Source organism: Myotis nattereri, assembly GCF_964212035.1.
Source record: "Myotis nattereri genome assembly, chromosome: 14".
Classification (NCBI taxonomy): Eukaryota; Metazoa; Chordata; class Mammalia; order Chiroptera; family Vespertilionidae; genus Myotis; species Myotis nattereri.
Genome location: NC_138089.1, coordinates 35,982,848 through 36,005,885, shown reverse-complemented (window position 1 = coordinate 36,005,885; position 23,038 = coordinate 35,982,848). Strand labels below are relative to the sequence as shown.

The window sequence follows — 23,038 nt, the reverse complement described above, 5'->3', positions numbered from 1 at the left end:
TCCAGCCAATCACACACGAGTTCGGCACAGTTGCTGAGCAGCACAGGCCCGCTGAATCCCGGTGATTCCGGCTCCGCTTGGGAAATGTCTGGAGAACCGCTCTCGTGTTCGGATTTTAAACGAGCAGTCAGCCTCAGAATCGGAGACCTCAGTTTTAAAGACAGCAAAGCCGCGACCGTCGCGACCGGCAAATAAGAAGGCAGAGGCCTCTGCCACCTCTACACCTGTTGCGGAAGACCTATAGCGTCCGCTTCTGAAAAGGGTCCGTTTGGACCTCGAGCCCAGGAATAAAAAGTTCCTGGTGTTTCTCTGAACCGCCCACTCGACATGGCAATAGCGCCGGCCGCCCGCTCTGGACGCTTAGGACCTCGGCCCTGCTGAGGCCTGGTCTCTTAGGACCCGGCAAAGGAGACAAGTTATAAGGGGTGTGTGTGTGGTGTGTGTGTGTGTGTGTGTGTGTGTTTCTGAGGGAGTGATGACCGCAACCGGAAGTGGTACCGCGGGACGCCGGCGGGAGTGGCGGAGACGTGTCTTTCTGTGAGGCGCTGGGAACAGGTCCTGGGCTAGAGGGGCCGGGGCGCTCGGTGCCGCCTTAGATACTCCTTACGGGCCAGCAACCCAGTCAGTGTGGGGCGGCGGCGGCGGCGACGGCCGGGGCAGGGAGCGCCGGCGGCCGGAGTCCCAGCCATGGCCGAGTCTGTGGAGCGGCTGCAGCGGCGGGTTGAGGAGCTGGAGCGGGAACTGGCCCGAGAGAGAAGTCGGCGGGCCCTGGGGGGCGGCGACGGAGGCGGCGGCCGGGCCCGCATCGAGAAGATGAGCCCGGAGGTGGTGGACTCCAACCCCTACAGGTGACCGCGGGGCGGGGGCGGGCGTGAGGGGCGAGGCCGCCTTCTCCGAGGGGCCGGGAGTGGGGCGCTCCCCCCAGCCCGGTCCTGCTCACGCGGCCTCCCACCTCCCTTTCCTTGTCCTGGGGTCCTGTTTCCAACAGACAAGGCAAGACCTTAGTACACACAGGTCAAAGATGTGACTTCTCTTCAAACAAACGAACAAACCAAAACCACGAGTGGCTCAGCCATATGGTGCCCAGGACGCGCGTCCAGTGGCCGGCCGCCCTGGCTCTATGAGTGGGTCCCACACAGCCCACGGGCAGGACTTGCAGAAGGGGACATCGCCTTTAAAAGCCGCTAAACGTACACTCCGAGCCTCACACAAGCTCCTCCATCGGGGGCGTGGTGGGCCGAGCTCGGTTAGCTCCAGAGCCATTGGGTTTGAGCAGCTCTGCCCCCCCCCCCCCCCCCGATTCCTTTCTCGCGTCCTAAGAAGGCGCGCACATAGCGGGATGGGGACGGGGGACGGGCTGCAGAGTCCGCCTCACTGGCTTCCCATCCGCTCCCCGCAGCCGGGGAACCCCGGGCGAGGGGAGAATATGTGGGCACTGGGAACCCCAGCGTATGTGCAATGCTTAGACCGGCTTGTACCTGCGAAGCTTCGGTCCAAGACTTGACTGACTGTTCAGGACCCACGCGGACATTGCCTGCGCGTTCACCACCTGTAAGCTAAGCGCTTTGCATGTGTTGTCAGGCATGCATTGCCCTCCTCCCCACCACCCTAGGAGATGGCTGCTGTGATTTTACCTCCTTTTTTTTTTTTTTTAAGGAGGAGGGAGAGAGAGAGAGAGAAACATCCATGATGAGAGAGAGTCATGGATCGGCTGCTTCCTGCACGCCCCCTACTGGGGATCGAGCCCGCTACCCGGGCATGCGCCCCGACCGGGACTCGAACCTGGGACCCTTCAGTCCGCAGGCCGACGCTCTACCCGCTGAGCCACAGCGGGCGGGGGCTTACCTCCTTTTTATAGGGGAGGGCATCGAGGCTTGGAGAGCCGCTGGGACTTGCCTCGGGTCATGGGACTAGTGGTGCATAGAAAGGCCTGGCCTGGTCCAAGTTCCCATGGAACTGTCCCCCCATTAAAAAGAAATAAGCCACTGAGTAGTGTGGCTAAAAAAAACTGGATAGTGTTTAAAGGAGGTGAAAGTTTTGAAGTGGGTGAAACAGGAAAGGTGGTGGTGTTGCCCTTTTTTTCTTTAAGGAGGGTGCGTGTATTTTCACTGTGTTGCCAAACAGGAAGAGTTTATGATCCAACATTTTTAAGAGTTTTGAGTTAGCATGAACTGACATCTCTAACCAGAACGAGTGGAAACTATTCCCTTCGGCAACCTTCAACATTTTCTAATCTTACAAATGAAGGTTTTGAAATATTCCGTCCAAGAATGAAAAGCAAAAAGATGTAGATGATATAGTTAGATTCATCTTTCAGACATTGTTTTAACATGAGACCACCTGTTGACATTGTAATAATCACAGACTTTCAGAACTCCAATCTAAACATTTAGTATTTTTTTATTTGCACCTTTTGTCTTTATTAAAACGGCTGCGTAAGAAATGGCAGTTGTCACCCAAAGCTCTCCACTAGTACGTGGGTGTTTGATCGATGTCAGCCTTAATTTTTTGAATTGTTTGTTTAGCAAATACTGTATTTAGTGAACACCTTTTCATCTCCAGCCTCCTGGATGGTATTATCTACCATTTATTGAATATCCCTTATGCATAGACATGGGATACAAAGTAGACATGGTCATTTCCCTCCAGAGATTACCAGGTGAGTGTGAGATATATAGAAAGGTAAACATAGGATTGCAATAGGAGTAGTAGGAATTATAAAGTACAGGGTTATCAAAAAATAGAGGAGAGGGGTTTGTAAGTGCTCAGCTTCATTTTAATTTCATGAAGTGACACAAAAGAAATATAATAGAAAGCCTCTGACCCTCAAAGAACTTTTACTTTAATTTGAGAAACTCAGTGGTTGTGAAATGATCAAATAACTAAAATTATCTGTTATAGAATATAATTACAGGCATATGGAGAAAATTGAAAGGGGAGCAGAGGCTTTAAAGTTAGAAAACCTGGTTTCAAATACTAGTTTAAAAACTGAGCTCTAAATACTTGTTTGCCATTTAGCTAATCATGGCCAAGTTAACCTGAATCTTTTTTCTCATTTGTAAAAGGGGATTGCAATACATTTTTCTAGGGTTATTTATGAAGATTAAAGACAGCATCAAGGTAAAGATGGCAGATTCATCACAGACATTGATTATCCTTGTCTACCTAATCCCACCAAGATGACAGTAAAGGAATTTTATAAAAGAATAATCCCCATTGAAAAAACAGAGGGTTTCTATTAATAATGAGGATGATTAGGTTCCTGTACTTGAAGATTATAGTAACAAAGTCTTAGAAATAGAAAAGTGATGGATGACTGATAACTGATTTAATGGATCTAAAGAAGTTGATTCTCAAGCCTGCAATCCAGTTTACACCACAGAATTCCCCAAAGGCTCAGGATTGGGCACTGGTACTTCTAGAAGGGTTTAAGGTAGGGCTAGAAAAAAGATATAATTGCAAATCTGTTGTAGAAACAGAGCCCAGGTTTCCTACTTCACTTTTTATAGCTGAGCTAATGCTAATGCCTCTTCCCTATCAAAAGAGAAGACTAGAGATTTACTCATTGGAGGGAATAAAACAGAGGATTTCTATTAATTGAAGCAGGTCCTTGTTTACAATACTGAGTGCAATGACTCCCAGCCTTGCTCTTCCACTTAACACCTCCAAACGGACAGCCATAAACACCTTTCAGGTTGGAAATTGAAATATTTTTCTCCAGAGAAGCTGATAGAACCAAGAAGAAAGACTGAAAGACAGTAATATTGTGGGTTTCTGCTAAATAGCTCAGCCAGATCACCTTATGGTGAAGCCCAAAGTCAAACAAGCATTGCCCACATCTTTGCTTTATTAATGTCTGATTCTTAAATATGAGCAGAACAAAGGATGAGAGAAGCTCCTAACAAAACAAAACACAACAGAACAAAATAACACATCCCCAACATCATTATCCCTAGATGAGGGATGGTGTGTTGTAAATGAAACGGAACAAGGTGCTAACAAAAAACACCATTCAGATGGTTAAAAAGAATTCTTGAAAATGGAGAATAGTAAAAATGAAAATTTCAATAGAAAGATTAGAAAATAAAGTTGAAAAAAAATCCAGATAATAGAGTAGGAAACTAAAATGATGGAAAATAGAAGAAAGGAAATAAGAATAGAGGACCAGTCCAAGTGGTCCAACTTCCAAATAATAGGAGTTCCAGAAAGATAATCCAGGAAAAACAAACCAAACAAGGAAATCATCAAATTCAAGGAAATTTCCCAGAACTGAAAAACAATTTGTTAGTGTCTACTAAGTACTCAGACAGTGGATGAAAATAGATTCATACTAGGGCACATCATAAAATTCCAGAAGCTAGAAGACACTGAAGTCATATCTTAGACATGTTGAGGGAAAATTATTTCCAATTTAAAAAATCTTGTTGCATGGGCTGGAAGTGTATTCAGGCATTAGTGTTCTTAAAGCTGCCCCATTGATTTAGTTTCATCTGGTAAAACTGAACTGATGGAAAGATTTCTCCTCTTTTAAAAGATTAGCAATGATTGACTTTTGGAGTCTGTTTTCTGTGATGTATGTTTACATATGTCACTAAGATTGTGTAACCTTTAAAACATTTTTTGTTTCTTTGTTTTAAGCCGCCTGATGGCATTGAAACGAATGGGAATTGTAAGCGACTATGAGGTATGATAAACCTTTCCAAGTTTTTGAAGATGATTTCAATAAATTAAAATAACTTTTGAGGAAGACTTATTAACCAAGACATATATAATTTTGCATTTTACAGAAAATCCGTACCTTTGCTGTAGCAATAGTAGGTGTTGGTGGAGTTGGTAGTGTGACTGCTGAAATGCTGACAAGATGTGGCATTGGTAAGGTAAAAACATTTCTCTTTGCTTATCATGTAGAGAACTGACTTCTGGAGTAAATCAGGTACAAATTATAATCTCCCCCTCCCCCCCATTACTGATGGTTTATTGATTTATGGTGTATTTATTCAGATTTTTCTTTCTACCTGAGGGGGTTAAGACATAACCCTACCAAATTGGAAGCTGATATTATTGCTGATTAAAAACAAGGACTACCTAATTGTGTTCAGGAACATTTTTGTTTGGGGTAATATATAAACAATTTGGATTTAAGTGTTTGAAAATGAACTGGAGAATGCTCCAGATGTAGATGTTTTTTAATTCATACACACACACACACACACACACACACACACACACACACACATATATATATATATTTTTTTTTCTAAAATTGGTTTAGATTGTGGATAAGAAGGAGAAGTAACCTTATATTAGGTATCAGTCTACCAATCTTAGGCTTATAAAGCTTGAGTCCATGATGTTAAATGTGGTTGAATACATAAGCTTTCCACAATGTATACCCTTTAATTTGTCATTTTGATAAAGCATGCACTTTCCCATAAAGTTTATCAATATTTTTTAATATGTTGGTTTACTCCATGCACCAAATTTTTAAAGGGAAATGGTTTCAAAGTTGGCACTCATTTATCAATATAGAAAAGACAACATCAAAATACTAAAAATGTTTATTAACATTTCAAAGTCTGTAAAGAGGCTTACAAAAGCCAGCCAATAGTTGCTTATAGCTGACTGATCAAGGATAGTAAAGATCATGGAAATCCATGGTTTTCAGGTTTGAGTGTGCATCAGAAGCCCTTGGAAGGCTTACTAAACCACAGATTGCCAGACCCTACCTCAGTGGTTTTGATCCTGTAGGTTTCAGGTGGATCTAAGAATTTTAATTTTTAACAAGTTCCCAGGTGATTCTGATGTTATTCTAGGAATGGCACTTTAAGAATCTCTGCATCTTTGCTACTCAAAGTCAGGTCCCTGAAGTAGAAGCATCAACATCATCTGGGAGTTTGTTAGAAATGAAGACTCCCAGGCCCACCCCAGACATGCTGAATCAGAATCTGTATTTCAACAAGATTGCCAGATGATTCATATGCATAGTAAAATTGGGGAAGTGCTTCTGTATTTCTAACTAGCTTTAGGTAATGCTTGCCCAGGCCACATTATGAGTAGCAAGGATCTCTAGAACAGTGATTATCAGACACTGCTGTAATTAGAATTACCTGAGAAGTTTTAAAAAATTCTGATGTCCACACTGCACCCCATAAAAAGTTAACCAGAATCTCTGGGAATGGGACACAGACATCTGTATTTTTTTAAAAACTTCCTAAATCAGTGGTTCTCAACCTTCCTAATGTTTCAGCCCTTTAATACAGTTCCTCATGTTGTGGTGACCCCCAACCATAAAATTATTTTCGCTGCTACTTCATAACTGTAATTTTGCTACTGTTATGAATCGTAATGTAAAGGTCTGATATGCAGGATGTATTTTCATTGTTACAAATTGAACATAATTAAAGCATAGTGATTAATCACAAAAACAATATGTAATTATATATGTTTTTCGATGGTCTTAGGCGACCCCTGTGAAAAGGACGTTCGACCCCCAAAGGGGTCACGACCCACAGGTTGGCGACCCATAGGTTGAGAACTGCTGTCCTAAATGATTCCAGTGTGCACTCAATGTTGTATGCTAAGGTTCTACACATAGGCATATTTCAGAACTCTTTCTCCAATGTGTAAAACAGATAAAAAAGAAGGTAATTCATGAAGTTAAGTAGGGAAGTGGAAGATTAGAGACTCAGAGACCACGTCTTATTCCTGAAAGTTTCCGGAATCCCCAGCACACCCTGGATTACCAGATCCATATCAGCTGCTTTATTTTATAGATGAGGATACAGCCCTAAAAAGTGAAAGTGACTTATTATTCATGACTGGAGCTAATTAGTGGCAGAGTCACACTTATTGTCCCCAAATTTAGGATTTCCTGCAACTTATTCATAAACCAGTTAATGAGGCTGAAACTCAGACTTAATGCTTGGCCTGATCTAGTAAATATTGTTGAATGAGCTTAAATAAATCATATTTTGGAGACTCTAGGGTTAGAAAATTATCATAGGGGTCATAAGTGATACCTTTTCTACCAAGATTTTAAGGGTTACTTACATGCTGTTTTTATGGGTCGGGCTAGTGTTTCTGTATTGAGAAGAAGAAAATACCATTTTTGTTTTTACTGTTAAATTTAGGATGCTAAGAATTGTATTACAAAGTCACAGAATTTTAGACCAAGGAAGGGAACTTGGAAATCCTTGGGTCCAACCTGTTCTTACTGATAAGAAATGGGATCTTTTGGCCATTTTAAAGTGTGTGCCTGTGTGTGTGTGTGTGTGTGTGTGTGTGTGTGTGTATAACACTGTCATTTCTAAATATATAGCAGGAAACAAGAATTAAGTGGTTGGTTAGTAATTCTATTTGGAATAATGCTTTAGCCATGGCATGGTTGTATATGTAGTGTCATATTCACAAAAGGAGTCATGCTTTACTATAGTTTTAAGTTATGGCATTTGTATTTATCTTATTGAAAAATTTTATTTATCTAATGGGTTCTTGGCTTTTAGCAAAAATAGGAACGAAATGAAATTAACATTAATTTCTTAGCAAATATGTAGAGAGTCAGTACAGCATTGTGTTTAGGGTACAGATGCTACACTGAGAATGTTTGAATTCAAATCCCTTTTTCCACTACAAATTAGCTGAGTGGCTTTTGAGCAAATGTCCTAGTTCTTTCTAAAATGAGGATAATAGTATCTACATACTTACCTCATATGGTCATTAAATGAGTTAATATATGGCATCTAGAGTTTCAGAGTTTATTATTACTGCCAAACTGTTAAACCCATCAAATGTAAAACTCACTAGTTCATTCTTTCTTATGTTTTTCATCAGAATATCACTATTTTCATTTTAGTTACTACTCTTTGACTATGACAAGGTGGAACTGGCCAATATGAATAGACTTTTCTTCCAACCTCATCAAGCAGGATTAAGTAAAGTTCAAGCTGCAGAACATACTTTGAGGTAAGAGGAATAGCAATTAAAGACTCTATTTAGTGAAATCTTTGTGTATTTGGTATGAGTTAATCTAATGCATAAACGGACCTGAATTTTTCTCTATAGGAATGCAGGTTTCACTTCTGCAAAGAATTGTCTTACCTCTTGGATCTGGGTTGGCAACCTTTTCCTTTATAGGACTAGATAGTAAATACTTTAGCTTTGAGGGCTGTATGGTCTCTGTCAAAACTGCTCAGCTATGCACTTATAGTGTAATAGCATCTGTAGGCAGTATAAAAACAAATGAGCATGGCTATGCTCCAATAAAACTTTATTTATGGGCTCTGAAGTTAAAATTTTATATATTTTTTACATGTCATGAAATGATTGTTGTTCTTTTGACTTTCTTTTCTGCACCCATTTAAATATGTAAAAGCCATTATTAGCTTGCAGACCTTACAAAAATAGGTGGCAGGTCAATTTTGATGGAAAGGCCATAAGTGGCCGACCCTTGCTCTAGGAATTTTCTTTGTGAGCCCAAAGAAAATTGAATGCACTGAATTGAATAAGGAACAAAGGAGCTCTTTTGTCAGGCTGCAATGTAGCTAACGGAGGGGATAAGACTTAATTTTCAGTACACAGGCTGTGGGAACATTTTGTAAGCCTTCTGATAATCTACACATTATAAACCTAGTCCTTGAACTTAGTCCTTGATGTGGGACAAAAGAGGTAGAAGAGGACTTAGGATTTTCTTTGAATAGCTTAAATTTCATTTCTCTGATCTCTGTTAAATGATTTGTAGTACTTTTTCCTGCTTTCTCTTACTATTCCTCCTATAATCATTCCTTTTTCCCCTCTTAGGAACATTAATCCTGATGTTCTTTTTGAAGTACACAACTATAACATAACCACAGTAGAAAACTTTCAACATTTCATGGATAGAATAAGGTAAAATTTTACTTATGAATATTTTGCACATGTCCAGCTCAGTTAAACAAGTATTATAGAAAATGTGCGAATGATTAATTTAATGCATTGGTAGAATGAAATATAGTTTTGTTTTTAGGATAGTTAATTTTTGTGTAATTTTTATATACTGGGAGCTCAGTAAAAAGTATATATTGTCCAAAATACAATGGTAACAACAAAAGAAAAACTAACCCAAAATCCCTATTATTATAATAGTATAACAAGGAATCCTCAATTATACATTTTGTGTTCTAGAATATATTTCTGTCTGAAAGTGGTTTTCTGCAGAGACTCTTGTGATACCACTAAAATAATGAATTGTATTCAATTAACTTATTACATTTAAATAAAAGTCTGAAAGCTAATAGGTAAATGGTAACTTTTGTAAACAGACTTTATACTTGCATCCTTGTAGGTCTTGTGTAAAAAGTACTATAATATCATTGATGTTATATTCATAATAGTTACTCAATACTCTGGATCTTTAATATTAAATACTTAGTATATTATAATTATACTTAAACATTTACTGAAATAGAAAATGTGTGACTGAACAAATAAAGTCTAATTAGAGTGTATTTTGTGTCCTGATTTTTTTCAAATAACATTTATTTTCTTTGCCTAGTAATGGTGGATTAGAAGATGGAAAACCTGTTGACCTAGTTCTTAGCTGTGTGGATAATTTTGAAGCTCGAATGGCAATAAATACAGTGAGTATTCCTACTGTGTAAAATGTTACACTCATGGATTTATCTATTCTGTATCTTCTATCAGTATATATTTCCCATCCTAAAAATAGTTCTGCATCTAAACCCTTTTATAATGTGTTTTACTTATTTTTAATATTCCCTTAGCCTATTTTTGAAATGTTTTCTAATGGCTGTGGTACCTGCTTAGCCTTGCTATTGTGGCATAGGTTTCAATATCCTACTCTCTGATGCCAATAGTGGAAACTATAAAATAGCAGATAGTTGTGATGTACAATTTTTAAAATAAATGAATATCTTATAATACTCTTGGTCAGCTTTGGTTTTAACTTTAGTTACTTTATTTTTCAGTAAAGATATAAATATATATAAATTGTCTTTAAACATGGTTTCTGAAAAATAAAACTGAATTCTTTTCTTTAAATTATTGTGTTTCAGCTTTTCAAATGAAGTTTTGCATTTTTGTTGCTGAAATAATTTTAGAAAAATGAAGTTTTACATTAATGTAATAAGAAATCCAATAGACTTAATTTAGATATTTATTGACTGCTTACCTGTCAGTTTATTTTATTTATTATTTTTAAAAATTTAAAATCTTTATTGTTGAAAGTATTACATGTGTTTCCTTTTCCCCACATTGACCTCTCCCCTGAACAGAGAGTAACAATTGCCAAGGAATTCCATTATTTACAACTTTAACTTTTTATTCTGAAAATTAATTTTAAAAAATTCATGGTAATCCACTTAGTTAAATGCCACTTTTTCATGAAAAGAAATTATGGTACATTACGTCATGCTCTTTTATGTCCTTTCCTTTATTTTTAATCTACTTCTATCAAGGCTTGTAATGAACTTGGACAAACATGGATGGAGTCTGGGGTCAGTGAAAATGCAGTTTCGGGGCACATACAGCTTATAATTCCTGGAGAATCGGCTTGTTTTGCGGTATGTATAATTAATTTTGGGTTATTTTTCACTAAATACAAGAGTTCCTAGGGGCATTGAATATGTATTACAGTTCAAAGAAAAACAGACTTTGAATATGATTAACTGCTACTTGGAACACATACTTTTCCCCTTTCTTTGAAATATATTTTCTTTTATTCTTTTTCATGTAGTGTGCCCCACCACTTGTAGTTGCTGCAAATATTGATGAAAAGACTCTGAAACGAGAGGGTGTTTGTGCAGCCAGTCTTCCTACCACTATGGGCGTGGTTGCTGGGATCTTGGTACAAAATGTGTTAAAGTGAGTGAAGGTTAATTTTTCTGAATAGTCTTGTTTTGATAAAAAAAATATATATATATATTTCATGAAATATTTTAAATATAGGAACTACCAGCAAAGTATTTAATTTAGTTTTTAAAATTTAATTTTAAATATACATATATTTTTATTTTATATACTATGTATATCATATACTTTTTAATTTGTATGTAATATACCTTACTAGACATAATTTAAATGGACAGGTATTGCATGTTTTAAAAATTCTTGCAGCCCTGGCCGGTGTGGCTCAGTTGGTTGGGTGTTGTCCTGTGCACCAAGAGGTCACCGATTCCATTCCTGGTCAGGGCACATACCCGTGTTGCAGACTGATGGTATGCGGGAGGCAGCCAATCAATGCTTCTCTCTCATCAATGTTTTTTGGTGTTTTTTTTCCTTTCTCCCCTTTCCTCTTTCTCTCTAAAATCAATAAAAACGTATTTAAAAAAGATTATTACAACACACTGGTTGAAAATCATTGACCTCCTAGACTATAACTAAAAAGGACAAAGGTTTCTTTACAGCTAAAATTAATGTCAAAGAGTTTTTGAATCAATTCACACTTAATTAAAAGTACAACTCCTTTAAGTGTTCCCTCTCTCAGGCCATTTTTTGTTACAACTCTAATAAGCTTAGTTATGTTTCCTAAACCTCCACTATAAGAACAAACTGCAACATGCTATAGGGAGGCACTCTGATATCAGAAGTGTCCACTATCAGCAAAGATATTGTAAAAAGCATACATAAGAACTCTTAAGGCAACTGTCAAGAGCTATTTCATAGCTTGTGCAAACTAAACAAAACATTTCATAGAATGATATGAAAAGGGGGAAATCATGGCTATAAATTACTCTCTTACGTGTCATATTTATAGTATAGCCCTCTATTGATGGACATTTAGGCTGCTTACTGACTTTAAATTATTAATAATGCTGCAAACAATAGCTTTTCACATATCTTTGTATACTAAATTTTTGTACAGTTTTAATTTTTAGGAGTGGAGTTTCTGGGCTTATGCAAATTTTTTTGACATATTACTAAATTTTTCTTTCAAAGGGATTGTACATTTCCTTCACAGTGTAGGAGTACCTAGTCCACCCACACGTTTGATATAATTTGATATTGTAAAACTCTTTAATCTTGGTGAATCTAATAGGTGAAGAATGGGTATCTCTTTCCATTTTGTTATTTGTGATAACTTGAGCAACTTGTACTTTTATGTGAATTATATGCTCATATTCTTTGCTCAAATATTTTTTTGTTTTTCCTTGATGTATATTAAGAACATACATTTACACCCTAGCTGAGTTGGTTATTGTGACATCCTGATACACCAAGGTTGCAGGTTCGAGCCCCTGTCAGGGCACATATAAGAAACAACCAGCGAATGCATAAATATGTGGAACAACAAATCGATGTTACTTTTTCTCCTCCTCCTTTCCTTTCTCTCTAAAAATCAGTCAATAAGTAAAACTTAACAAACAAGAGTCAACCAATGAAACAAAGATTGATGTTTCTCTTTTTCTAAAAACAATAAAAAAGAACATAAATTTGCAAATATTTTTTCTTTTGTTGTTTATCTTATATACATGATTTTCTAAAAAGAATCAGATTTGACCAGCAGGGAGCACAGAAAGCTATGTGGCATACTGGAAATGTTCTATATTTTGATCTGGTAGTGATTGCATGGGTGAATACATTTGTAAAATTGTATTGAACTATACATTTAAGATTGTAAACCTTATAGTAAGTTTTATATAAAATATTTTAAATTGGTTAGATTTAGTATCATGTCTCAGGAATTTTTAATATATCATTCTTCCACATTTTAATCTCTCCAAAATCAGCATGCTTTTTAAAGTTGTTGACATAACCATAGTTTAATTGGCAGCATTTTATCTTTATTAGAGTTTCAAAAAAGAGTTCTTGGCTGATGAAAGAGTTTTCTTTCCTGCTTTCATTCAACAAATATCTTTTATGAGCCAGGCCCTGAAAATAAGATAATAAATTTGTCTTCTTTGTTCCTTGTTACAGAATAGGGGGGGAAAGGAGGCCATATGTGATATTTTCAACAATAAAGATTTAATTTTTTAAAAATCTGATTTTTAAAATATTTTTATCCTTTTATTTATTTAAGTCTACTTTGATTTGTTTTTCCAGGTTTCTGTTAAAATTTGGTACTGTTAGTTTTTACCTCGGATACAATGCAATGCAGGATTTTTTTCCTACTATGTCCATGAAGCCAAATCCTCAGTGCGATGACAGAAATTGCAGGAAACAGCAGGAAGAATATAAGGTATATGCCAGTCTGTCAGAATGTGTGAGAGAACATGTTGCATAGGATAATAGCTTAAAAAAAGAAAAAAAAATTATTTAGATTTGGAATTTAAGATAATTGGATTCTGGGTCCTTAAACTTTTATTTACCATCCCTCCAAATGAAAATTCTGTTCAAAGTCCTTTTTTGCTTTTGGTAGGATAAAAAGCCTGCCTGAATTATTGATTAATGCTTGGGAGAACTGAGAATGAATAAAAATACTTTGATACTGTTTGATTTCTACAGAAAAAGGTAGCAGCACTGCCCCAAAAGGAGGTTGTTCAAGAAGAGGAAGAGATAATACATGAAGACAATGAGTGGGGTAGGAGTCCTTTCATAAATGGAAATGGCAGCATATGACATATCTTTTATGGGAGAGAATCTCATAATTAATGTTATACAAGTTTGAGTTGTTATTGCTTAAGTTCCTTAAAAACTGTAATAAGGTCCAATTTAACTCTACAGGTATTGAGTTGGTGTCTGAGGTTTCAGAAGAGGAACTGAAAAATTCTTCAGGTCCAGTTCCTGACTTACCTGAAGGAATTACAGTGGCCTATACAGTTCCCCAAAAGGTACATCTAAAATCTGATTTACCATAAGTAAATAACATGAAAAAAGTGTTTATCTTTCATCTTTATCCTTTATAATGCCAGCACAGTACTTCCTGTATTAGATATTTTACTATAGGCATCAAGATGTCTGAAAGAGATATATTCAGTGCTAATATGGACATATGCACAGCACAATTTAACTGTTTGAAAACAAATATAAAATAGTTTTGTTCACTTATTAATGGATCAAGTCAAATAGATTTTGATTAAATGAAAATATTATATTTCTAAATTAGTTGTTTTAGCCACAATACCATTTAAAAGTACCACTTTAGTAGATATTTCAGGAATATTGAAATTACTGCCTTGTGAATCAAAAGACAGGTGTGGAAAGTAAAGGACCTTGTCTCTCCTAAAAATTAGAAGGTATATGTACTAAAGAAAGTTTACTTTGTAAACTTGTTGAACATGGTTAAAGCTTACTGATTATATATTTGTAAGCATCAAGAATTTAGGTTATTTTTTCACTATGTTTCCCTCATTTGTTGATAGCAAGAAGATTCTGTTCCTGATGTAACAGTGGAAGATTCTGGTGAAAGCTTGGAAGATCTCATGGCCAAGATGAAGAATATGTAGATAATGGACTGGACTATGTTTTATTTTCTGTGTTTAAACCTATTCCTTTGCAATTAAAAAAAGTCAATTTTAAAACTGACAAAACTTAGGACAACATCAATTGATGTGTATTCTTTGCTAAATTGTTATACTTTTTGAAAATACTGTTACTGTTGCTTGTTGTTACCTCACCCTCAACTAAATCAATAACTCTCCTAAAACTCATGTTTCATTCTAGTAAGAAAATTTCAAAGGATTATTTTAGGCAATTATAAGTTTTATTGAAACCTTAGCCATTGAAATGTTTTGGCCTTTTGTGAGGGATGGAAGAAAGGACCAATTTGATGCTGTACACATTCCTTTTCTTTCCAGTAATCCTTTGTGGTTTGGGCCATGGGCAATAAAGCAGTATGTGGTCCTGAAATACAGGGAAAAGAGCAAGAGGTACAACCTGTTGATTTGAGCTAGCAGGCCATGTACTCATTGTTTTGGAATTGTTCTCTACAAGAGAACTGCCCACTACTCCTAACTTGGCCAGCAATGAATTTAAAATAGTTAACCTATAAAATAATAACATTCTCTGAAATGTTTCCTGATTACAAATTGAAATGTAGTCAGTGGAAAAGTTGTAAACTTGTGGATTATATATTCAAAATCAGGCCACTAAAAGGAAGTTTTTTTCATGGGTAGACAGATAAAGGTACTTTGAGGAAGTACAAATTATATTTCTGCATTGACCAAGGAAATCATTGCATCTGTGGGCATATACCTGGAATCACTGTACTTTATTGAGGAGTAACGGATAAATTTAGGCTAAGATTAGATTATACCCATGATATGGGTTACCTTTAAATATTTTATTTCACTTAAATGTGATTCCCCAGCTAATTAAATATTGGAAAGGGTTTATCCTGGATAGGGCATTAATGAGGCCTAAAGTGCCTCTGAAATGACTGATAATATTTATTTACTGGAAGAGTATCATTTTTCCAGATCATGACCTCTAAATCATAAATTGATAAAACTGTTTTTTCCTAGAGTTGTATATAAATAATGAAGGCTTAGAGAGCCTTGGTTGAAATAAAATTCCAGTGGTTTGGAGACCAATATAAAAACATGCATGTGTAACCATTATTTGAGCGAGTACCCATATCACTCATGTTCCCAATGTCATGAAGGAGGAAGACAGAAGCCAAGGTAAGATCTGTAGGCTATTATTGCTAATCTCCTATTTTGATTATTATTATTATTATTTGCTTTGAAGATAGGAATGTCTAAATTGTATTTGTAGGCTGACAATGTTAGTAAAAATTAAAAAGTGCATTTTCCACTTGTAAAATAAAGTTCTAAAAACGTATTTCAGAAAGGCCCACAGATCAAAAATATGTTCAATATATTAGTTTTGTGATTTTAGGACTATATTGTGATTCTTATGTTTAAAATAATGTCAGGAAGGCAGAGGGATAGTTTTTCTAGCCTTGAAACTTAAGTTGCCTTGCTAGGTCATTTGTTATATTTTAAAAATTTAATGTATTCCTCTATAAAATAACTAACTTTTCTAGTTACTAGAGATGTTTGAATTTCAAAAAAAAATCCAGTCTTCTTAAATCCCATTCCTTTTTTAACCTCCTGGGATTGATTCTGGTCAAGGGCACATGCCTGGGTTGTGGGCTCAATCCCCAGTGTGAGGCGTGCAGGAGGCAGCCGATCAATGAATTTCTCATATCATTGATGTTTCTATCTCTCTCCCTCTCCCTTCCTCTCTGAAATTAAAGAAAAACCCACATATTTTAAAAAAATAGTTACTGGATTATTTTACCAGAAAAAAAAATCTGGTAACAGGTATCTTTTGCAACCTAGAATGCTCTTTACAATCTGATTGCCATGAAAACTTGTATGTAGGCAGCTGATTATTAATCCTTACTGAATTTCACACTACTAAATAAACCCACGGTGCTTGACAAGATTAACACTATTGTTTCTAATGTGAAAGAGAAACAGGCTCCCAAAATTGCCTTAGCACAAAGGCTCTAAATTCTAGTAAAACAAACCATATGTTCAACTTTAATCCCGTCCCTCATTGTTAATGAGAATTTGTGGTAGTACTCAAATGTTTTATACAGTTAAGAAAATATGTACTATGGGTTTCTTCATATAAAAATAGTCCCTGAATACCTATAAACACCCTGATCAACACAGGTAACCATTTAAGAGTATTTATTTTTAATTTTATTGTTTAAAGTATTACAAATAGTAGTACATATGTCTCCTTTTTTTCCCTATTGACCTCCCCCCGGCCTCCCCTACCCTGGCACATGCCTTCACACACCCCCTCCCCCCCCCCACCAGTGTCTTGCATCCATTGGTTATGCTTATATGCATGCATACAAGTCCTTTGGTTGATCTCATTTAGGAGTATTTATTAACGAAGCTTTGACCTCTCCCAAATTGCATTTTTAAATTCCTTTCTATAAAGTTTTATTAATAAAATTAATTATAACTACCATAATTTGGATCCTAGCAATTCAGTTTTATAACTATGAGTTGTTGAAAGCTACCTTTTTCATCATGAAGGTGTATATTAAAGTGAACATAATATTCCAATTTGAGAACCTCAAATACACATAAAGGAATGTCTGCCCCAGCTATTTTTTTCTTCATAAGTAGGCATTCTATATTAAAATATTTGAGCTGGTAGTACAATTAAGTAGTATGATCAAAATAGCTTTAAAAATTATATTTGAACTTAAACTTTTTGAAATAGACATTACCCCCCAGATATAATTAGTGAATTTTTACCATAATAACTTTACCATAACATTAACTTGAAGAATATGAAAAGTTTCCATTTTTCTGTTTTTCAAGTCCAAATTTTGTTACTGCTACTAAATGGATATTACTCTTTTGCTAGTTTTGCCTTTTTTCAAGGTTCTTCTAGTACATTGATCTCAAATTATTTTCTAAAGCAGTTTTAGCATTTAAATTTAATATATTACTTATATTAATTTACTATTATCACCAAATAATCAAATTTTAAACTCTTAAGTAGCTTAATTATAAAATCAATGTTTGGTATATTTGTAAATTAAATTACTTTGTGCCTTTCATAGCTGGCAAACTCAGAAAGATGTCTTATGGTCATATTTGTTTTTTTCCCCCCTCTTGAATGTCTCTCAAAAGAGGGGGAAGAAGGCTGTTTGCTTTATAAGACCCTACCTAATTTCTTTTCAGACACCACTGTAGTGCCTTAGAGTTAGACCATTGCTTTTTATGTGCATCTGAATCATCCAAGGATCTAGCTAAATTGATTCTGATTTAGTAGGTCTGGGGAGAATCTCAGGAGTGAATTTTTAGCAAGCTTCCAGATGGTGGGTTCATGGACCACCCTGTGAGTAGCCAGGCCTTAAAATCACCAAAAGCCTATACAGTCACCAAAGCTCAAGTGGAGCAAACTACTCAGCGAGTAGTAACAACATGCAGTCCTTTCGGTAGTGTACTTCTTAGTTCTATAACCCTCTTGTATTGAGTAGAAAAGGGGGAACTTAAAATTGCACTTTTATTTTAAAACAGGGGAGTATGGTTATTATGTCTTTTACCAAGTATTAAAATTAAAGATTTTATTGTATATAAATACATGGATGGTACAAAATAATATCCAAAATGTGGCAATATTTACAAAAGCTATAAAAAATATTTAATTTTCAGTATAAAAGGCAGACTAATTTGAGTTGGAGATAAATGAAGAGATAGATTTAGGCCATTTAAGAAAAAAGAAGAGAATGTCACGTCCATATTTTGGGTAAGGCCAAAGAATGCCAACAAGCTTGATTTGTTGCATTAATGACTTCAGATTATGCAGATATATACTACACAGACAAATAATATACAATGTACAGAGCACAGAAAGCAGAGGACTTGGCCCAATCTGCTCAAGGAAAAGGTAGAATTTGAAAAAAAAAAAAAAAGTAACAGAGATTCTTGTTACTAGTCATTTTACAGAAGACAATTCATACTTTTCATAAACATTATCCCTTTATTCCTTGAAACTTTTCTTTGAGGTAGTGAACTGGGCCAGACTACTGCTGAGAAGGAACATAGGGAATGGTGAGGTAAAGTACTAATGAGAGATGAAAAGAATCTTGCAGTTCTTGAACTCCCTGCATAACTGCTCTGCCAGCTCTTGTTGAACAGAGACCAACTCATTCTTCATGGCATCTTAGGATTCTAGTGTCTGCAGCCCTGATCCCACACAACTGGGAAGTTAATTCTTTTAACTAAAACGGACATAATCATGACTCAAACTTCAATGTAGCCCAACACAATTTAATACAAATACCACTTAAATCAGACAAAGTAAAAATAAAATTTCTTAAAAACATTTTTAGTAAGTTTTAAATTCTAATGTCCCAAATGTTTTTTCATTATTTTCTTCTAATATGCATTTGCAGTGAATTGTGATTGCTGCTACTACCTTTGTCCTTGATGAAGGAAAACATTAGGAGAATGGGTTGTTTTTACACTAAATGTATCTCCACTCGATGAGTGTCGGGAAGGAGCTTTTCCACCCAAAAGTGACGTTTCTGCTTCTTTTATTTCCATCGCTCTTTTGTACAGTTCAGCAGCTTTTTCAAAATCCCCTTCTTCATAGCTTTGAGAGAAAATAAAAACCTCTTCAAATCAGAATATAACCTTCTAACAATTCTAAATGACCTTATAGGATACCCTCCTCCAAAAAAAACAACCCACAAAAAAGTGAATAATCACTCATTTCCCCTCCAGTGCATTTATTTACTAAAACAGACCAGAAAAAGTAGAACACCCAAACTCTTTTCCTTTCTGTTTGTACTGCTAAGGGACATTTCAGTATCTCATGGACACCATTAAGACTGTGTTGTGAAGGATGCAGTGAAATTGCTAAGGGAAATTAGATATTTTCTATGTCCTGAGTTGAACACAGAGCAGAAGTCAACATGTACTTCATGGTAAATGAGATCTGAGGACAGCAAATTGCTCATATTATTGCAGACCCAGCTGGCTGCACATGTAAACCATCCTTCACTATTTGCCATGATAAACTCTTCTGTAAAATACATTGTGTAGCCTTCGTTTCACTTCTAGATACTACTGTATCTCTTGTAGGAAATCAACCAGAAACAACCCACCTCCAAGAAAAAACATTCAGCAGTAAGGATCTTTTTGTTGTTCCATGATGAGTCAAATTAAAAGATGTTCTAAAAGGTAGTTAGTATGAGGAAAGTGAAAAAATTCTCACCTGAGCACAGCTAAATTTTTTAAGGTTTCTCCAACTCGAGGATGCATCCGACCCAGGCTGTCTTCGTAAATCTTTAATGCTCTTTCATACAGTGGCAAGGCTTCAATGTGTTTTTTCTTATTAAAAAAATTAACAACACTCATTTGGACACTCTGGGTTTATGAAATTACTATTAATGTATTCTAGATTAAGCTGACAAGTTGAATAAGCACTTTTTAAATGTTAATATCCTCCTAAAACGTGGATAAACAGATTAATTTATAAGTAATCATCATGGGAGAAGCAGTATAATAGAAAATCAGAAACTGGCTTTAGACCTGGGTTGGTAACCATTGACCTTAATCCAATTATATAAACACAAACTTTATGTGTTTCTTTATCGCCCAGTTGGTACCATACGTGTTTCTCACCCATCACAGGCAAATGTTGAAGCTTAAAGATAATATTAGATAGAGAGATGTAGGGAGTCTCCAGAATTTAAAAACAGCCTATTCAATGAACTAAACAGTCAGTGCTTTACACTAAGAGGAGTATTACTTCAATAATTTCTCAAGTACTAAAGAAAGCATTAGTAGATAAATAACCTTCAATTTCCTCTAATTAATTTTACTGTGCCACATCTAATTCCTGTTTACCTATATCATACCTAAACACTTCATTTTTAAAGAGTTAAAGTGTGGGAACTTACCATTTGGCTATAGAGAACAGCTAAGTTCACCAAGGCAGTAGCTACACTAGGGTGCTTTGGGCCAAAGGATTTCTGCCGGATTTCAACAGCCAGCTCGTACAAAGGTACAGCTTTGTCAAGTTTCCCCTAGAACACAAAAGTGAAATCTAACAAGAATATTAAAGCAATAAATATTACCTGATTAGAACTTTTCCACCAACAAACTTTTGTATCAAAAAGTAATTTTTGAGAAAAAAATGCAGAAGCATTACCTCCCAGTTTAATGGTTAAGGTTTTAGATAGCTAAACTCTAGTACAGTGGTTCTCAACCTTCCTAATGCCGTGACCCTTTAATACAGTTCCTCATGTTGTGGTGACCCCCAACCATAAAATTGTTTTCGTTGCTACTGTTATGAATCGTAATGTAAATATCTGATATGCAGGATGTATTTTCATTGTTACAAATTGAACATAATTAAAGCATAGTGATTAATCACAAAAACAATATGTAATTATGTATGTGTTTTCTGATGGTCTTAGGTGACCCCTGTGAGAGGGTCGTTCGACCCCCAGGTTGAGAACCGCTGCTCTAGTAGAATATGTAAGTAAAGTTATATTGAATATAAAACATTTTGTTTGATAATTCAGAAAGCTCTTTAAAATCACCCATTATTAATCACTGTTTCTGGTAAAGTAAAAACCTTACAATTAAAGTACAGGGTGGGACAAAAGTAGGTTTATAGTTGTTTGTATGGAAAGTAATACAATTAATAAATAATTATTTATGTAAAATCTTTGCCCCACCCTATATATGTTTGCTACTATACATAATTAGGAGATGACATCAAAATAAAAACTCATTTTCCACCAAATCCTTTTCAGATTTTCCCAATTATTTCTTTTTTACTTGTTGGGGAGAAATAACAACAACGGAGCCTTCTTACTAAAACAACTTCGTGCCTGCATGACCAGTAAAGGGTCCTGCAAAGTGTAGAGACGGCCTACCGCTGTTCTGTTATTGCCAGTAAAGGAATGAGGCCCGGAAATCAGGATTTTAAAAAGATTCCCAAGTGATTCTAATGTGCAGCCAAGGTTGAGAACCACTGCGCTAAATGAAAGCAAACTCCTCTGGCACTTTTTGGAGAAAAGCTATATAAAAGTTCCAAACATCACTCTGGCTAGAACCCTATGGCAAAGAATGGTGTTTAGTTCATTACATTTAACTGTAGACAAAGAAAAAAGTGAAATTAAAATGCTCATTTTATCAATTACAAAAACTCTTCCTTTAGCCATGACAATTGGGTGATTTATGCTTATGATAGCTTAACACAGCAAACAATACAGATGAATTTCAGAACTTCTGAAATGTAATATGAGAATAAGTTTAATTAGAATGCTGATGAATGCATTTGTATTTAGAATGTATTTTAACGAAACCAAACCAGCGCTTTAATTTATTAAGTCTGAAATAATATTTTTAAATGTACTACTCAGCTATTTGTTATAAAACTATATCATTATGATTTAAAAGCTCATAGAAAATAATCTATCCAGCCTTGGCCAGTGTGGCTAAGTTGGTTGGGTATCGTCTCGAGCATCAAAAGGTTGCCAGTTTGATTCCTCTCAGGGCACATGCCCAGATTGCAGGCTTGAACTTGGGTAGGAGGAGTGCAGGAGGCAGCCAATTGATGTTCATCACATTGATGTTTCTCTCCCTCTCCCTTCCTCTCTTTAAAAATCAATAAAAAGTCATTAAAAAAATCTATCAAAAGGCAAATGATGTTGCTGATGGCAATTATGGTTTAATAGCTATACTATTATAAAACACAGGCAAGCACTCCAGGGATTACTTACCATTTTCTTATACAAGATTGCGAGATGCTTCACTGTGTAAGCCAAAGAAGGGTGATCAGGAGCTAGCGCTCGTCTCCGAATGTCTAAAGCTCTTTCATAAAGTTCTTCCGCCTTATCATACTGTTTCATTTCATTGCATAGAGCCGCCAGGTTATTCAAAGACTGGGCACAGTCAGGGTGATCTGGTCCCAGAACGCGCTCCCTCATTTCTAAGGAACGTTTCAGGAACTGGTCAGCTGTCCTATGAGCAAAACCCCAACATGGTTTAAACAGCTTATTCTCTAGAAATCAGAATCCCTAGTCCTGGTTAGTTGGAGAACTGAAGCACTTTTATTCTTACATCCAAGAGAGTTAAAATGAAGGATTCAGCTCGAAATCCTTCCTCCCTCTTTCCCAGCCCTCTTCCCTTCCTGCTCTTTTCCAAAAATGAAAATGCTTTCCTGATAGTGTGAGGGCCTGAAACATCTTATTTCTCCACTTCACTTCTCCAAAAAGATGAACCCATAAATATTTTCCAAAACAAATTTTTTATACCTTTAAAATAATTAGATCTGCCCTAGCTGGTTTTGCTCAGTGGATAGAGCATCGGCCTGCAGACTGAAGGGTCCCGGGTTCAATCCCACCCAAGGGCATATGCCTGGGTTGTGGGCTCGATCCCCAGTAGGGGATGTGAAGGAGGCAGCCAATCAATGATTCTCTCTTATCATTGATGTTTCTCTCTCTCTCCCTTCCTCTCTGAAATCAATATATATATAATTAGACCTAACTCAAACAAAAGATTTTGATATTCGCTCTTTATCCCTTTGGGGTTAGTACTTAATAATTTTTAATAGAAGAACTTTTTGTGAAGTAGACTAAATATTTGTTACAGTTTTTTTATGTCCAAAT

General features: G+C 36.2%; 2 protein-coding genes across 2 annotated transcripts in view; one reads left to right on the top strand and one right to left on the bottom strand.

The window, feature by feature from the left end:
- Positions 1-13: 13 nt before the first annotated feature.
- On the top strand, positions 14-14,466 carry UBA5 (ubiquitin like modifier activating enzyme 5). Its single transcript, XM_081105776.1, has 12 exons — positions 14-848; positions 4,639-4,684; positions 4,788-4,877; positions 7,853-7,962; positions 8,797-8,883; positions 9,530-9,614; positions 10,452-10,556; positions 10,730-10,857; positions 13,036-13,171; positions 13,438-13,513; positions 13,657-13,763; positions 14,295-14,466. The coding sequence occupies exons 1-12, from the start codon at positions 688-690 to the stop codon at positions 14,376-14,378; spliced, it is 1,215 nt and encodes a 404-aa protein (XP_080961902.1). The 5' UTR covers positions 14-687; the 3' UTR covers positions 14,379-14,466.
- A 4,200-nt stretch (positions 14,467-18,666) lies between these two features.
- NPHP3 (nephrocystin 3) overlaps positions 18,667-23,038 on the bottom strand; it is a gene marked incomplete at its 5' end in the record, with an annotated part of 34,822 nt that continues 30,450 nt past the window's right edge. The window contains 4 exons of the mRNA XM_081105775.1: positions 18,667-19,005; positions 19,630-19,745; positions 20,318-20,443; positions 22,151-22,391. Of these exons, the coding sequence (XP_080961901.1) occupies positions 18,825-19,005; positions 19,630-19,745; positions 20,318-20,443; positions 22,151-22,391 (664 nt within the window). The 3' untranslated portion in view covers positions 18,667-18,824. The remainder of the gene's footprint in view (positions 19,006-19,629; positions 19,746-20,317; positions 20,444-22,150; positions 22,392-23,038) is intronic.

Bases quoted from the DNA above. Each gene is read 5' to 3' on its own strand.
- UBA5 (XM_081105776.1), top strand. From the start codon at position 688: ATGGCCGAGTCTGTGGAGCGGCTGCAGCGGCGGGTTGAGGAGCTGGAG. The intron at 10,557-10,729 runs GTATGTATAATT...TTTTTCATGTAG, and splicing joins GAGAATCGGCTTGTTTTGCG to TGTGCCCCACCACTTGTAGT. The intron at 10,858-13,035 runs GTGAGTGAAGGT...TTGTTTTTCCAG, and splicing joins TTGGTACAAAATGTGTTAAA to GTTTCTGTTAAAATTTGGTA.